At 36.7% G+C, this 17,190-nt stretch overlaps 1 protein-coding gene across 3 annotated transcripts in view; it reads left to right on the forward strand.

Annotated features, from left to right (window-relative positions):
* Positions 1-17,190, forward strand: part of Nell1 (neural EGFL like 1) — an 839,869-nt gene that overhangs the window by 663,739 nt on the left and 158,940 nt on the right. For all 3 annotated transcript variants that reach the window (XM_031386788.1, XM_031386787.1, XM_031386789.1), the window contains exon 15: positions 6,984-7,079. In XM_031386788.1, coding sequence (XP_031242648.1) covers positions 6,984-7,079 — 96 coding nt within the window. The remainder of the gene's footprint in view (positions 1-6,983; positions 7,080-17,190) is intronic.

The following is a 17,190-nucleotide window of genomic DNA, read 5'->3' on the forward strand; positions in this document are numbered from 1 at the left end:
CTGTTCGTACCACTACTGTAGGTTTTTATACACATTTATGATGCCACTGTCGGCTGCTGTAGTGTGGGTGTCTCTGGAAAGGGGACAATGCTCCTGACTAGGTATGAACTTCTCATTACCCAGCTTATTGTCTACACACTGAAGGCAGGAGAGCCCTAATGGACACCGCTTGGAGATGCAGTGAGAACTCTCGCATCCAAATCCACTTAGTAGAGGCATGACCTTTTACACCTTGCTTAGGTATGAGCTAGAATTTTCTTCTGAATGTACCAGGATACTGTAATATGGAGACTGAATCCTGCATATAAGGCATCACAATAGCATCTGCCATGGAATAGGTTTCTTAAGAAGACAATTTTGCACGGAAGAAGAAAGTGGAAACTTCTTCGGGGCTGCTGGTATCATAACTGATCATGTTGAAAGTGATTTGTATTCCTTTTAAAAACAATATATGGGAGGGGCATGTCTGGAGAGATGGCCTAGCCATTAGGAGCACAAATTACTCTTTCCAGAACCTGAGGTTTGTTCTAGTATCATATTGGGTGGCTCACAACCTGTAACTTAGCTCCAGGGGAACTGACCGTCATTTTTGCATCTATAGCCAACTGAACTCATAAGCAAGCACTTAGCCTTATAGAAACATACATACATACATAGATACATACATATATATGTGTATATATATACATATATATATATAAATGAAAATGAGTATTTTTAAAGTTTGGTATTTATATTTTATTTAATTTTTTATTGTTTGACAGTTTCATAGACATAAATAATTGTAGTGAGAACTTAAAAACAGAAACATTATGTTAGCACATTTTTGTTTAGATCCCAGGTGTGGGATACAGTGCTGCTTCAGAATATCCACAGCAGCAGGCTATGATTTACCTTATGCTCTGGTAGGGGTTTGATTTTGCCAGTTGTAGATAGATTTTGCAAACATATGACATTTAGAATTCTGGGGACTCTTGAGAGGGTATAGAAATGCAAGAGCCCCATGACAGTACATTATCCTGTGCTGCTTCTCCTCCTGCTGCCCCTGCTGCTGTTGCTGCTACTCCTACTGTTGCTGGTTGTTAGTCATTGTTTTCTGGTTGCTGTTTTTTGTTATTGTTGTTGTTGTTGTTGTTGGAAATATCCTAAATTGCCCCAAGGAATTTGATATCTAATCACTAGGAAGTAATTTAACGATATTGATGTCTCATTTCCTCTAGCCTTCTTTCTGTTCTTTCTAGTGTTGGGAGGTTGGAAGGGATAAGGGTTGATGAGAAGGGTGGTTGAAATAGGAACCCATAAGGTAGCCAAAAGTCTAGGTACAGATTTCAGCCATTTTAATTTTCTATTACCCTGAGTCTCACTCTGCTTCCCTCCCGTGCTTGCCTCTCCCGCTGATCTTCTCCAAAGTCCTCCTTCTAGTTTCATGTCTGTTTTGTGAGTACAACCTACTGCTTATACAGGACTGACTGCATGAGCATGTGTGGAATGTGGGAGCTTGGCAACTTTTTATGACACCCCTGCTCCACAGCCACCATTAACTGTCAGCTGAAGGTGAGTTTTAAAGTGAATAATTATTAAATTATACAGCACATCAAGGATGGGAGACTTGAATGACAACAAGTGAGAACTGAAGACATTTGCATGTTTTATATTCTATCATTGAGTGGTATTCTGAATGATTTTTGTTCTTTTTGTCTCTGTGTTTTCAGTTTATTTTATGGAAAGATTAAGAAAAAAAAGTTGAAAGAAAAAGGGGATGGAAAACAACAACAGGATTATGGCCACAGAGATATTTCATGGACTTAACTGAATAACTTTATTTAGTGAGCTTAACTGAGTAACTTTATTAATTTAATGAACTTAGCTGAGTAACTTGGTGTAAAATTTATTCATCTCATCATTACTGACATTTTAGGCCAAGACTTTCTTCTTTGTGCATGGTTTTCCTGTGCCTTGTAAAAAAAAAAGTGACATCACAGGGCACAGTAGAATATTATCCTGACCCTACCTTGCCAAGGCAATGAACTTGAAGGTCACTTTGATAAGTCACATGTTCTGAAAAAGACTAAGAATTAAGCAAGAAACTAAACATGAGGAGATACTACCCCCTTCATTATTGGAAGAATTAATTTGAGAATGGGAGATTATGTCTGAGACTATATCAAGAGCATAGAGAAAGGTGATATGACCCTCAGGCTACCAGCTCCCTGGAGAGGAAACTGGGCACAGTGCTTTGTTGAAATGACCAGGTTTTAGTTCATCTCACCCTACTTCAAACTTGTAATGCATACAATTGAGTCAACTATAATTCATGGAATCTGACTTTGATTTATTAGTAATAAATCAATAATTGAGTTTAACAGCATAATTACTGCTTTGTACATAAGCCATATTAGATTAAAAATGGTAGGTTTGCCTGCTTATAATTTTAGGTGCTTTTATGGCCATCTCCTGCTTCTTTTATTAGACAAACATCACCCTTATTTCCCATGGGATGGACCTCTGGTAGGGACCAAGAAAAATTGGTGGACATGGGTTAGAAACAAACCCAGGGGATGATGCTCACTTGCTAGGATTTTAGGATGCTTAGGAACTAAGCATAAGCCAGTAAAACTTGAAGAGGACTGGGAGACGTGCTCAGTGTGCGAAGGGCTATTACTCTTTATTGGTGTATTCCACAGTTATTGGATGTAACACCTGGTTCCCATGAACACCTCAGCTGATTTCACATGCCAGGATTGCTTTTAGTACAAGCATCCATTCTTCCTGTGGATTAAATATCACTCTGAGGTTTCTGATCTCATTTTTCTTGCAAATATAAAGAGTTCTCTCAAAAACAGAAGCATGCCTTCTTCTAGTTGATCTGATCAAGCATCTCCTTCAGGGCAGTAAGTTAATAACAAATGGCACTAAAACAACAGATCGAAGCCTGTAATCTCATTGTCTTTCTTCAATCTGTTTATGCCATGCTTCAGATTCTGGATAGTGGTTGATAAATAAGCGGCTTATTAAGTCCCAAACTTGTGTCATTGAATTTTTCTGAGTTTGTAAGGGAGTTAAGATCCCGGATCTGCAGCTATTTATTTTCTAAGGTCGTGGAGTTAAGAAAGACTAGAGACTGGGCTCTGTCTTGATGCAGAGGGGTCTTTCTTGTCTTTCTCAGCACTGCATTTCTAGAGTCTAGAAAAGAAATGGTTCAAAATATGACTTTTATCTGGCCTTGATGATAGACAAAACTGGTCATGCGGATATTGCACTCATGTATTGTGCAGAGTGGCTGAAGTTAGTAACTTAACTCCACCTTCTCAGAACAGGTAGCATCATTAATAATCATCAGTGCCTTAGAACTGAGGAAACTGAGGCACAGACAAATGAACTATTATGCCAAAGGTCACATAGCTCTCAAGCCTAAGGCAGACTGTGGACCAAAGACTTTCTAATAGCTCACTGTGTAAGCCAAGAAGCAATACACTGGTGGTGGCATGGCATGTTTAGCCCTAGTACCCACAAAGCTGTGCTGTAAAAGCTGTAGGTCCCTGAATAGCCTTTTCTTAGTGATGTTAGTTGGGTTGATAATTGGTCTAGATTGCCTATCAGGGCACTATAATCACCAACTATGTTTAAACTAGAACACAGCAGCTTCTTTTTCATATTTTTACAATTCAAAGCAAGAAAACTAGTGTTGATCTTGATTTCCCCAAGGTAGTTACATCTTAGATGACAAGGCCTCTTTAAAAAAAAAACAACTTAGTTTTGTTTTAATTATTTTCCCTTTTTGCCTAATGATCAAGGGGGCAATTATTTCCTTCCCTACTCTAGATAAATTTCTTTTAAAATTGCCATGTGCCTAGATCTATAAGAGATGTAAGCAGACAGACAAAAAAATGTAAGTATTACCAAGTAGTGAAATGAAATAAATATTCATTAAGTAAACTAGTTATTATGCTATTGTGATATTTTGTGTTTGAATTTTAATCAATTTCTTTAGATATATGGAACTATTTAAGGAAGAATAAACCTGCCTTTCTGAGCATGGGATTAGAGATTAAACTTGCATTGTGAAAAATGAAAGGCAATAGGGTTTTGTAGAGAAAGATGCTTGCTTGAGCTATAGCTCTGCCACTGAGTGACAATGTATTCTTGATTTCTGAACCTCATTAAGAACATTTTTATATTAAAACAATAACAACTCTAAGATATTTCCATATTGATATCATCAGCATGTATTGGTAAACTTTTTAAGACTGGTTTATTTTAAAGGTCTTTACATTTTTATCATTTTATTTTATGTATATGTGCGATTTCTTTGTGTGTATGTCTGTGTACCATGGGCATGTAGTCCATGCAGAGGACAGAAGTGGACACCAGATTCCCCAGAACTGGAGTTACAGATGTTTGTGAATCACTATGTGGATGCTGGAAATTGAATGTGGCTCTCCTAAGAGAGCAGCCATTTCTCTTAAAAGTTGAATCTTTGTAGCTTCCAGGAAGGTTTTTAATGTCTTGATACTAGTCTGTACTTCATAGTCACCATGATGCTACTACCAAGTAATTTTACATAACCAGGAACACAGTACAATCTAGGTAAATCCATCACCATAGAACAGTTTACGTATTCACATATTGTCACAAAAAGCCCCACACATCCCTCACAGATTATCATATTATTATTTTTGTATAAGAGATGGTTTTATATAAAACCAGGAAAATATCCATCCTCGTCTTTTAACATGGTCTGTAGATCATAGGTAACATCTATCTGTATACTAAGGAAAGTCAAGCTAAACTTTCTCCTTCCAGCCCTTCCATCTTCTGCCACTGTCTGAAGTCTTTCACCTGCTTCCCTTTGTCACTCTTATTCTGCAGAAAATGTTTGTTATGGTGCTGTGATCCACAAATATACTTTAAATATCTCACTGAAAATGCCATTCACAAGACATTACACTGTGTGACTTCTCAAGATGCATATAGGTTTCTTGATGAATACATCAAAGCAGATTTTGCATCTCTCTCTCTCTCTCTCTCTCTCTCTCTGTCTCTCTCTGTCTCTCTCTCTGTCTCTCTCTCTGTCTCTCTCTGTCTCTCTCTGTCTCTCTCTCTCTCTCTCTCTCTCTTTCTGTCTGTCTGTCTCTCTCTCTCTCTGTATGGTAAGATGCTGTAGGGTACAAAATAGTCCTTCAATTCCAAGGTCTGCACTCTCCTCCAGCACAGAATGCAGCTCAAAATTAATTGCTGAATCTGTAGAGTATGAATTTACCCAAGAGATAGTAAATGATGTGGAAACAGCAACATTGTGATAAGTTCTACCCCTTTGGTTCATTCTCAGCTATCTAAACACACCCTGTGGCTTTTTATAGCTAGACTCATATTAATTAAGCAATGATGGCAACATACGGCTAGGACATTTTTCCAGGGTGACATTTTCTTACTACAATTAAAATTTAAAACTCTTGTATGTGCAGCTCTCATATGAACACAAAGAACTCAGTCTTAACTGTGTCAATCAGCTTCATTAATAGTAAATTTCAATGGCTGTATTAATCAACAGATCACATGGTAGGTTATATGGTAAGACCCTTCAGTAGCTTATCCTCGATGGAAGTGATGCAGAATTATAGGGATGGGAACTTTCCTATCAGAGCAACCTGCAAAGTGGAGAATAAGCCATCTAGAAAGTATCTTCTATAACAGGGAACAGATTCTGAGATTAGGGCACAGCAGTGAGCAAAAGCATCTTAGCTACTTGTCCTTTAGGGTCTCATGGAGGAGTGGGTGTGTCAGGTGCTAACTGTTTGTGAAGGGACAGTTGTGAGTGCTGCTTTGCTATGGGTGCATAACTAGAGAACTCCATCCTGCCTCAGCTGAGAAACATTTGGGAGTAAAATCTGGGTTTCATTTCTGTTTCATGATAAAACATCCTGATAAAAAGCAATGTAAGTTGGTAAAGTGCTCACAGTTCCAAGTGATAGTTCTGTAGGAAGTCAAGGCAGGGCTGAGCTTAAACAGCTAATCCACCTGCTGTTAAATGTAGAGAGATTAAATACAAGGGTCCTTTCCTCCTTGCTTTTATTCAGTTTTCTTCCTCTTCTGTTGTACTTTTCAGGTTCTCCTGTCTGTAGGATTACAGTACCCACTCTGGACTGGGTAATTTTATATCAATTAGCAATTAATGTAATATCTTATAGAAAAGCCCATAGGGCAGTCTGGTGTAGGAAATTCTTCGTTAGTATTCTTTTCATAGGTTATTCTATGTTGTATCACATTTACATTTAACATTAAGGGTCAGAGATGGAATTGCATAGTTTTGTATGACATACCAAAATGTGGAAATTAGGTTCACACCCTTTCATGGCATATTCCACATTCAGATAATTTTCCTAAATCAAGAATTTAGGGTGAGCTAAATATCTTAGCTATGAGAACACTGGGTTATTTATGGAGGAAAAATATGGGAGCCAGCTAAAATATTCATAAGTCAATGATTCATTACTTTTATTGCTTTATAAAAAAATTTTCAAGCACCAAACATATTTTTGAAACATAAAGAATATATTGTCATAAAAGATAATGTAAATGATATTGATTGGGAAAAATAAGTTATAAGACACTGGGTATTAAAAAAGTCTTTGCTCCCAACCTCACCTTTCACTTTTGAGCTATTTGTCTCAGATAATTTCAAATAAATCAATAATGATGCCAAAAGAAACTCTGCCAATGCCAGCTCTCATTTTGCACATGTCAAGTTCAAGTGCAACACCTTAAATCAATTATTTCAGTTAACTTCATGTAAAGTAGTGAAAACGTATTGCTATATTTATTTCTTTGTGTATATAGAAAAACTTGAATATGCCAATACAAAGGTGTATTCCCTGGGATGGAGATATATATGTATACATATGTGTGTATGTGTGTGATATATATGTGTGTGAGAGAGAGATCTAGATTATGTTAGCTAAACAAAGTCTTTGCTTCCATTACAGCATTCTGTGAAGAGGGTTGCAGATACGGAGGTACCTGTGTGGCTCCTAACAAATGTGTCTGTCCTTCTGGATTCACAGGAAGCCACTGTGAGAAAGGTAAGATGAATTGACCTATTTTTCAGGCGTGTGTAGGTAGGGGAAGCAAGTCAACGGGAATAAATAAAAGCTGTTTCCTTCAGGGGTCTCTGTGAGCTGACTTAACACATTGTGTTTTGAGAGTGGACTTTCCAAAGCTGGTCTGTTTTGATGACTGTATTGTGCAATGGGCTTCTTCTTTCTGAACATAGAATCTTATCCTCCATCCCTCCAATGCATCTTGCTTAGCCAGGTCAACCCTTTTCTCTGCTGTAATTTGCCTTGTGTGTTTTTATTCAGTACTAATTAGAGATAAGGCATGATGAACTGACCTACCCTACTTATCACCAACCCAGTAGCTGTTCACAAAACTACTGAAGTTATTACAATCTGCTGTGTCGACAGAACCTGAATGAGCAACACTGGTCTTTGCATAAAAGCATATTAAATAATTCTGGCAGCAGGATTATTAGTGTGCATAAGATTTTATTCTAATATTGGTTTATTGGGAACATTATCATTCATGAACTTAATAATATAAGGCAGTCAATATCAATATGTTTCTACTTATGCACTTTTCTGTTCACATTAAATGTGGCATTCACACGTGACAGTGTTTAGTGGACAAGTCTAGTCCACCTTGTGATTAGGAATGCCCTACATGTGTACATGAGAAATTTGTAGTATTTTGCACTAGCATGCACAAGTAAACATTTATATTTTTTGCCATAATTTTTCTGGGATGCACTAACTGTTTTGTGCCTTCCTGAGCCTGGTTATCACATCATACCTTAGGAAAATGGGCATGATGCTGTATGTAGCCCTATTAGTCAGGTAGACAGGGGTATAAGAATAGATACTGTCTTCTTTCCTTAGTGCTTAAAAGTTTCTGAATTCATGTCATGGATTTTAAATTGAGGTCACTTTCTGACACCCACCTTTTAATCTCAGCATGGGTAGATAGATAACTGAATTAGAGGCCAACCTGATCTATACAGAGAGCTTCTGGTCATTTAGGACTATAAAATGGAACTCTGTCTTGAAAAAACAAAACATAAAAAAATTACCTTTCTTCACTCTGATCAACATGTTACATTTCAAGGTCTGTTCTGTACATTTGCATACTAACCCTTTAAAAAGATTAAACTAAATTAAACCAAATTTAACTACATTGAATATTCAGTAAGGAAATCAATAACTGACTGTTGCATTGTCTCCACATTTTGCAATCTTATCAACAAACCACCTAGCATTTATTAAATAATAATAATTAATTAGCTTATCTTTCTTTTAAGTGTCAGGTTGTCGAGTGTCATGACAGACTTGCCTTGTAGAGCTAAGAATTCTTGTTCAAATCTAGTAAACAGGGATAACAGCTCTTGTAATACATTTCATTTTAATTCTATTTTAAAGGAAAAAAAGAGAATTTTTAGGTTTTACCTAGAACCCCTTTGTATTCTTAAACTGGAGAGAATGGTGAAAATGATCATGAACTTGTGGACACCATTGCTAATACAGTGCCATCTCTATATACTAATGATGCTAAACTTTTTCAGTGAGTATTTTAATACTAGAAAGAAACATTAAAGAAAGAAGACATTTTTTTTCTTTTTTCTATTTTAGACAACAGTCTTATGATATAGGCTTGTGATATAGGCTTGGCTGGCTTGTAACTCACAATGTACATCAGCTGTCCTTCAACTAAGAGTGGACTATCTGCCTCTGCCTCCAGATTGCCTGGATTAAAGTTGATCACTACCATGGCTACCATGAGATACATATTTTTAATCCTATTTATCTGGATGACAATATAAAGCTGATCTGGAGTCAATAACATTTGCAAATAGCCCAAACTGAGAGTATTATTCAAGTTGTATCTCATAGCCTGTGATGAATATTCTTGTTAAGATATGGATACTTCATTTAGAGGTCAGCATTAAGGAGATGTAGAAATAAAACAGGAAAATAAGATCTAATATAAATTATAATATTCAATAATATTATAAATAATATTCAATGTCAAATGTTTATTGTGTAAAGAATACAATGCCTAATCCAAAACTTAAACTAGCACTTTCATCAAACTATATGAAGGGAAATATGGATAAGTAGTAAAAGGTTTTGGAATGTATTTCATACAATAAAATAATAATTTTAATTGTGACAAATGAATCCATGTATATAATCAAGAAACCATCTTCCCTATGGAATTTCTTTTCCCTATAGGAAAACTTAGCCAAATAAACAATGACTTGGGGAATGTTTATAAATATTTTGCAATTATTTTAGCAGTATTTCAATATTGCTTTACAGAGTTCTGGCTGAAGTAAATATCATATTTTATTAAGGAAAAGGAAGTTCCTAGGCACTAGGTTTTGATTAGCTACTGATTAAATATACAACTGAGGGTGGGCTATCTCATACCAACTTCCAGCTCTCCTGTTACCACTTTCACAAAAATAAAATTAAGTGTTAATTTACATTATCTTCACTTTACCTTCTCATTCTCACATTTGAATATTTATGTACAATGTGCATTTATAAAATCACTTGGTCTCTCTGTAGTTCTGCCGCTCTATAATGATAGTGGTCATAACCACTGAATACTCAAGAATTGCCTCTGAAACATAATATCCATCCACTCGTTCATTCAACAAATAATCCAGCAAAATCCCTAGCTCTGTGTAGTCCTTCTGTAAACAAGTGATCGTGAAGCAGGAAATTACATAGACTTTAAGTGCCTTCTTAGATAAAAAACCAGCCTGTCCTTCATTCTTCAAGTTAAGACAATAAGCATTTCTAACATTGTTTATTTTTAACATTTCATTGACTTAACATCACTTTTACTTTGTGAAAACATTTGACTTATTTCCTAATTAATAAATAGAATGGTGTCATTTTGATATTTCTTTGGAAAAAATAATTTTAAAATATTTAAATGCAATCCAGTATTTTGAGTAAAAATAAATTGTATAATATGAGGAAATAAATTTTGCCTAAAATGCAAATATGCATAGATCCATCCCCACCCAAGGATCAAAGACTATTGAAGATAAAGGGACAGAATCATACTAGAGCCAGATGATGGTGAGGAGGTAGAAACACTGTTTTCTAGGTACAACAGGCTGTTGCAGTCATGAGCATACTGAGTCTGTGGTTATCTGCACCAATCCTGCACATATACAGCCGAAGTCATAGGAGTAGGATGGGGCTAGCTGTGAAGAAGAAGCTGTGGATGATAGTGGATAAGGGAATAAGAGAATGCTACAGGGAGTGGATGTGATATCAACACATTTCAGACAAGAATGAACCTGTCAGAAAAAAAAATAAAAATATATTTCTGAATCACTTTCCCCAGATTAGAGGAATTGGAACAGGAAGAGTGGCTCCATAAATTTGCATTTCCACTGAGAAGAACTGGGTACTTCAAAATTTAACCTAAATATCTACTACATATTTTAAGATTACAAATCACAGAGGGGAGTATTGAGACACAGTAGGGTCAAGGGTCATTAACAGCCCTGGGGAAAGTTATTGTGGATCCCTTTGCCTTATTTTCTGTTCACTAAGTGAATATTTGAAGTACTCCTTATTCTTCTGCCTCTAAGGTGAAATACATCAAAGTGTGGGTATAGAAGAAAATTAAGACCAGAGACAGAAAGGAAATGTTTCTAGGCAAGTCCTTTCTCTTTAGTTAAATATTCAAGTTGTAAGCAGCAATTCCACATGCTTGAATCCTCACAGCAACCCCATGGAAAAGATCCATTAATGTAAAAATCTTCTACATGTGATGATTCTCTGTGCATATTCATCCATTTAGTCCTGGCCAGTGTTCTGTGGGATTCTTCAAGGGATGGATCAAATGAATGCTTTTCCAATTAGTTGTGCACAGTAGATCTGGGTGAATTGTATGTGGATCATTGCAAGTCTGTGTCCTCTCTGGGCTGAATATTTTTTTAGTGTTGCTCATTATGAACATCAAGTCTATTTGTTCCTGAGACGTTCTGCTTTCATGAGAATCAGAGAACCAATGGCAGAATGCTGGTACTCTGTATGAGCCTGTGGCTCAATTACACTAAATCTTCTATTTTTTTTGATGCAGATATATATGGGTTTATTTGAGCCAGTTATATTTATGCATATTTCTCTGGATCCCCAATTTACTGTTTTTTATTCAATTCTTGCGATATGTACACTCTCAAAATCTAAGTACACTTTCTTTGGTTGCTAAAGTTGTTCTTTTAAGTACAACGTTATCTGTAATCAATGAAATGACAGACTCCATTTGTATATAACACAAAGATCAATAACTCTCCACTTCATTTCTGTTGATGTGGGTTTGTTAAACATCAAGTTTTCATTTTGTCCCTGTTCTTTTGTGGACACGTCATATTTTTAAATTTACCCTTTGGGTGTTTCTTTGTACATTTGGCAAGATTTAGTTTCAAGTCAACATGAAGATTTATATAGACTAAGAGGACCATAATGTAGTTCTATTATTCTGCTAAATGAACATAGTATTAAACTGCCCCTCGACCTTCTTATCTAGATTATTGTACCTCTCCACCGTCATCAGAGAAGTTTGTTTTTACAATAGCTGGTTATTTATACAGAATCCCAAAACTAGACAACATGCAGAGAATAAGAGACCATGGATGATCAGCTCTAAATGGGATATTTATTTATTCATTTATTTATTTATTTATTTATTTATTTAATGCTGAAACACATGCATTTGCATACACAGAAAACCCATAAAATTAAACTAGGGAACCATAATATATGAGCAAAAGATCAATAAGGGGGAAAACCTAGTTGTGTAGGCTTATATTTTCCAAACCCTACTTTACCAAGTGTACTTAAATGCCTTATCGTCCCTTCTAGCCCACCACCCAGCGAAGGTAGTGGAAAGGAAAGGTTAATAGGGCAAGGAGGGATGGGGACCTCTATAGAAATAGTTCTTTGGGGGCAAATCCAGTCTGTGTTGTCAGGATATCTTCAGTTCAGTATTCAGCAGCAGTAGCTTTATCCACTTGCAAACACCATTCAGGAATCAGTTACAGCAGTTTAATTCAGAATGTGGGAGACTCTGACCATCATCCTGTGTCCTTAGAAGCAGCAAGAAGTCACTGGAACACCACCAGAAGCTCTTTGGTTCATTTCTTTCAGAAGAAACTAAATGGGACTTTTATATCACTCTCTCTCCATAAAACTATGGTATTCCCCTGGAAAATGACACAGGGGGTAGATGTCTATAGCAGAAAAGTGTTTTTTAGATATTACAACATAATGACACATGGATTCACAGCAGCTGTAATATGTATCAGACTTGTACAGATCAAACCAACTAGAAGCCCAGCTTGGACAGGGGTTGGGCTTATGAAGTTCCACCCCCTAGTTGAGGAACTATTGGGAAAAATGGTTGCTGGGGAAGGGAGAGTTCATTTTTTTCAGGGATGCCTTCCCTGAAAATCTCCACATGGTGCAGTAGTTAGTCCCAGGGTCACAGAGACAACACTAAATAGACTCAGTGAGGTGGCTGTTATTTGTTTTTTTGTTTGTTTTTGGGTTTTGCTGTTGGTTTTTTAGAATGCATGAAGTTGGAAGGCAAAAGTTCACCACTTTGGATTGGGCCTTAGATCACAAGAAGTCTCTAAGTTGCATCCTTTATCTACAGAAGTTCTAGTTCCCAGCCTCTTAATGGCTTGGTGGCTCTGACAGACTGACAATTGATTAGGATGGTTTTCAAGGCAGATACCTGATCTTCACCTCAATCTTAGTCCAAGTGGAGAGAGCCATCTGCCAAGGTTTAACTTCCCCTTTGCCCTGCCATGTACTGGGGGCAGGCCCTGAGACTTCTAGACCTGCACCAAATACCAGGTGCTATGTGCCTAGTCATCTAGAGGGTGCTGTAAGTGTTCTTGGAACCTCCTACCTCCAACCCTACCCTGAAATGAGTTTTAAAGGGAAATTCTTCTCATACTGAGAGTGAAATCTTGGCAAATTACCTTCATCCAAGGAAGTTTTCCCCTGGGTCCATGAGTGCATGATGCTGGCTTTCCAAGCTCAGGTTCAGAGAGTCAGAAGGCAAGACCTTCTGACAGACACAGGCCAAACTTTTTACCTGTGATGTAAATGTGGGTCAGGACTCAACTTTGGGACCTAAAAATTCTTAAAACTAATATTACATTATGTACCAGGACCTTAATATGGGGGAAAACCAACATGTAGCCCACTATTATAATATAGTTCAATAAATTTTTATAAATAAATGAATATGTATATATGAGGACTCTTAAGTTGCACAAGGTCTAGACATGATATTTCTTGGATCCTAAGTTATAACTCCAACCCAAATTGCATGTAAACGTTGCCTTATACAGAATGCATCAGAGTGAGGATGAGGATGGAGAATGCTGTTAGGATACTTAGAAGAAAAGTCTAGGTATTTAGGACTGTTTCTGGAAGCATTGTCAGCATTGGTTTCTGTAAAGCTGTTAGCACCTTTGCTGTTCAGAAAGGAGCCAATCATTTTAACAGATTGACATTCACCATAAAATAAATGAAGGCTATTAGGAATTACCCTGTCTAGGCTGCATGCAGAAAAATAATAGCTATTTAGGTGGCAGGCAGTGCTTGCCTCCCACAAGGCAAGCCTGCACTACTGAACTGTGAAAGTCAAGAGTTTGTTTCAGAGTCTCATTTTTAATCCTTTGTTCTGGAAAATACAAAACCACTGTGATGTGAAGTGTACTGGCTAAACAGAAAGCAAGGTAGCTTTCTGTGACCTGTGACCATCCAGATCCTAGAGTTACTAACTCACCTCAGCACATTCTTGTAAGCCTTTATGTTTAAGAATGTGTACCACCCTATAGATCGTATAGAAAAAAGCTCACTGAAGCTTCAACCTAGATCTAGAATATAACCCAAGACTCGGTTCACTCTATTCTAATAAGATTCATTGGTTAGAAAAGGCAGTTTGGTACAAAATAGGATGAATCAAAGAGTAAGATCTATGCATTCCTCCTGGTGCTGGTTGAAATGATAAGCAGTTTCTGATGCCATGAGGTAAGGTGGCTTTATCACAGCCTCCAGTTTAACAGAGACCTCAAAATTATCTGTGGATGGATGCAGTTTTAACCAAGTAGATGGAGTTCATGAGAGAGATCCTGGAAGATTATTGTATTAAAGGATGCCTTGCTACAAAAATCTTTCCTGACCTCCCTAGTCCTTAAAAGACAAGTGTCAAATTTTATAGCATGTTACATAAAGACCTGTGTGATTAAACCTTTACCTCTCTCTCTAGCTTTATCTCTTTCTCTTCTTAAGTCTGAAAGTTTAGACCATTTTAAATTACTCTCAATCAGTGTATGCTTTCAGATCACTGAGCTTTTCTTTGCTTTTTTTTCTCTTTGCCTACAAGATATACAGGCTTAAATATTTATCATGAATATATGTAATATCCAATAAGGGGAATGTCTGGCTATTGAAAGTCCCTGATAATTCAAAACTAATTTATTCTCTTACATTCCTTCTTGTTCTTTCATATTCTCTATGCTTAGGTATTAAATTCATCTGTTTATCTTTTTCATTGCATACCCAAACCATTTAACCCAGTATTTGAAATTCATGTAGAATCTGTGCTGGATAGTTTATGTCAACTTGACACCAGATAGTCATCTGAGAGGAAGGAACTTCAATCGAGAAATGCCTCCATAAGATGGGGGTGGGGTTAGGCAGGCCTGTAGGGAGTTTTCTTAATTAGCATTTATTAGTGTGGGAAAATTCAGCTCACTGTGGGTGGGAATACCCCTGATAGCTATAAGAAAGCAGGCTGAGTAAGCCATGATGTACAAGCCAGTAAGCAACACTCCTGCTCCAGTTCTTACCTTGCTTGAGTTCCTGCCCTGACTTCCTCTGATAATGAGCTATGATGTGGAGGTCTAAGCAAAATAAACCATTTCCTCTCCAAGTTGCTTTTGTTCATGGTGTTTCATCGCAGCAACTGATATTCTCCACTAAATCTTTTGGGAACAGTTTTATCATTATTCCCCATATAGGCCATGGTAAAAAAAAACTTCTAACTCCTTCCTTTCCATTGTCACATACACTTACATACTCTTGAACATGGGGTGTACTGTGCCATTTTTAAACTATAGGTCTAACTCCTATTCTTCTCTTCCAAGTTATCTGACTCCTACTTTCATGTAGGAAAAGTCATAATCATTGCAGTAGCCTACAAACAGTAGTCTCTCATTCAGTGGCCAGGCTTTCAGGGAGCTTTGCCACAACCTTCCTAAAATCCTTGTGCTGGATTTTGCCCCAGATTCTAGCCCCTTGCATTCTCTGCTTGACTAATTTTCTGGCTCAGCAGATTGTATCTGTTAGCTATCTTGCTTTTGCCCCTTCCATTCATGTGAGTTGAGCCAGTGTCAGTGTCTGTGACTCAGCTCTCAGAACAGTATCTGTAGCTTGGTTCACACTTAAGAATTACTTACTGAATGAATAAATTCATGGGTCTGTAGGATTCTTTTATTCTAAGTAAGTGTAATCCCATTTCATCAGTGTTATACACAGAAAAAAAGTAGTTACCAGGTGCCTATGTGCTAGTTGCCTAAGCAGCAAACGTTTTCCTAGTTCTTATTCTAAGACTCATCAACAGCTGATATTCTGGAAGTGGCTGTGTGTGCCAGCCATTGTGTATGTACTTAAATAGTCAAAAAGAGGCATATCATTATCATTCTTGTTTAATAAATGAGGAAACTATGGGTTAAAGGGATTGACATATTAGAAGTCGCAAAAATGGGATTTTCATGTATATCTACAGCATATTGTGCAATTTCTGTTGATTTTTGGCTCTACTCACACTATTAAAATTTTCTTAACAATCTTTCATTTTTCTTCTGTTCAAATCACTATCATTTCTATCATCTCTGGTTTTATAACTATTACCAGAGTTTTAACCTGGCAAATTTTTGGTAAGTGATATACTTATTCTCAAATTTTAAAATAACCTTAGATGCAGAAAGAGGCAAAAAAAAGAAAATAGAAAGTTTTATAAAAGATTAGAAAATTTTACTGAAATATACAATCAATGTGTGAGTTACACAAAATACAAAATAAAGCTCAATGTATTTATTTATTTTAACTTGGCATCTTATGTACTTCAGGCTGCCACCAAATACTATAACTGACAATGACTTTGAACTTCTGATCCTCCTGCTTCCAGAGATCTCGGATGGCAGATGTGCATCCTTGTGTTCAGTTTACACTGTTTTGAAGACCAAACCAGGGGCTTCATGCATTCCAGTCAAGCCCTCTGCCAACTAAGCTGTGTCCACAGTTCCCATTCTTCTTTTAAATTAGTAGAACTATTCTTTCTTTCTCCACATAGTTGGGGGTTAATCCAAATAACTAATAACTATACTAGATTTTCTTTCATAGTCTTTTAAGTAACTAAGTAACTACAGTTACTTTCAGTTGGAATGTTACAACTCAATAAGTTTTAAAAATTAAAAGTAGAGCACTATGTCCTTCTCCAAACGGCCTTCTCTGGTCTTTTCCAAACATTCTGCCTTTAGGAATCACAGTCCATGTTTTCCTGGCTTTTAGGATTGCTATGAGATAATGGTTACTATTGTTCACCTAGTATTTTCTTGTTTTGTTTTTAACATCTTGACTATAATGTGGCATGAATAGGTTCTGTGATCACATCTTTTTTTTTTTTTTTTGATGATTCTTTTGCTTGAAGGTTCTTTTCTCACTCTAAATTTGGAAACATCTTTGTTCCAGTTTCACTGTGTAGACTTTCTATGCATGTATCATAGCTCCTTCATCTGTCTCATGGATTCTTAGGGTTGGTGTTTTTTATCATATCCCCAACTCTTGAACATTTCTGTTATGATTGTGTAGCTTTTCTCTTTACAGATGATCAGACATGTATTTCTCCCTCTATATCCTCCACCTGTGATGTCCTTCATTCTCTCTGGTCAGGCATATCAGTGACAGTTGTTTTCTTCTGTGCATTTTCCCTGGCTCACTGAGTTTTTTTTTCCCTCCTTCTATTTCTATATATTTTCAAAAACTTCAGTTTCCTTGTTGATCTTTCAATCTATGTAGACTTTCCTCTTTT

This window comes from Mastomys coucha, unplaced genomic scaffold (assembly GCF_008632895.1).
Source record: "Mastomys coucha isolate ucsf_1 unplaced genomic scaffold, UCSF_Mcou_1 pScaffold21, whole genome shotgun sequence".
NCBI lineage: Eukaryota > Metazoa > Chordata > Mammalia > Rodentia > Muridae > Mastomys > Mastomys coucha.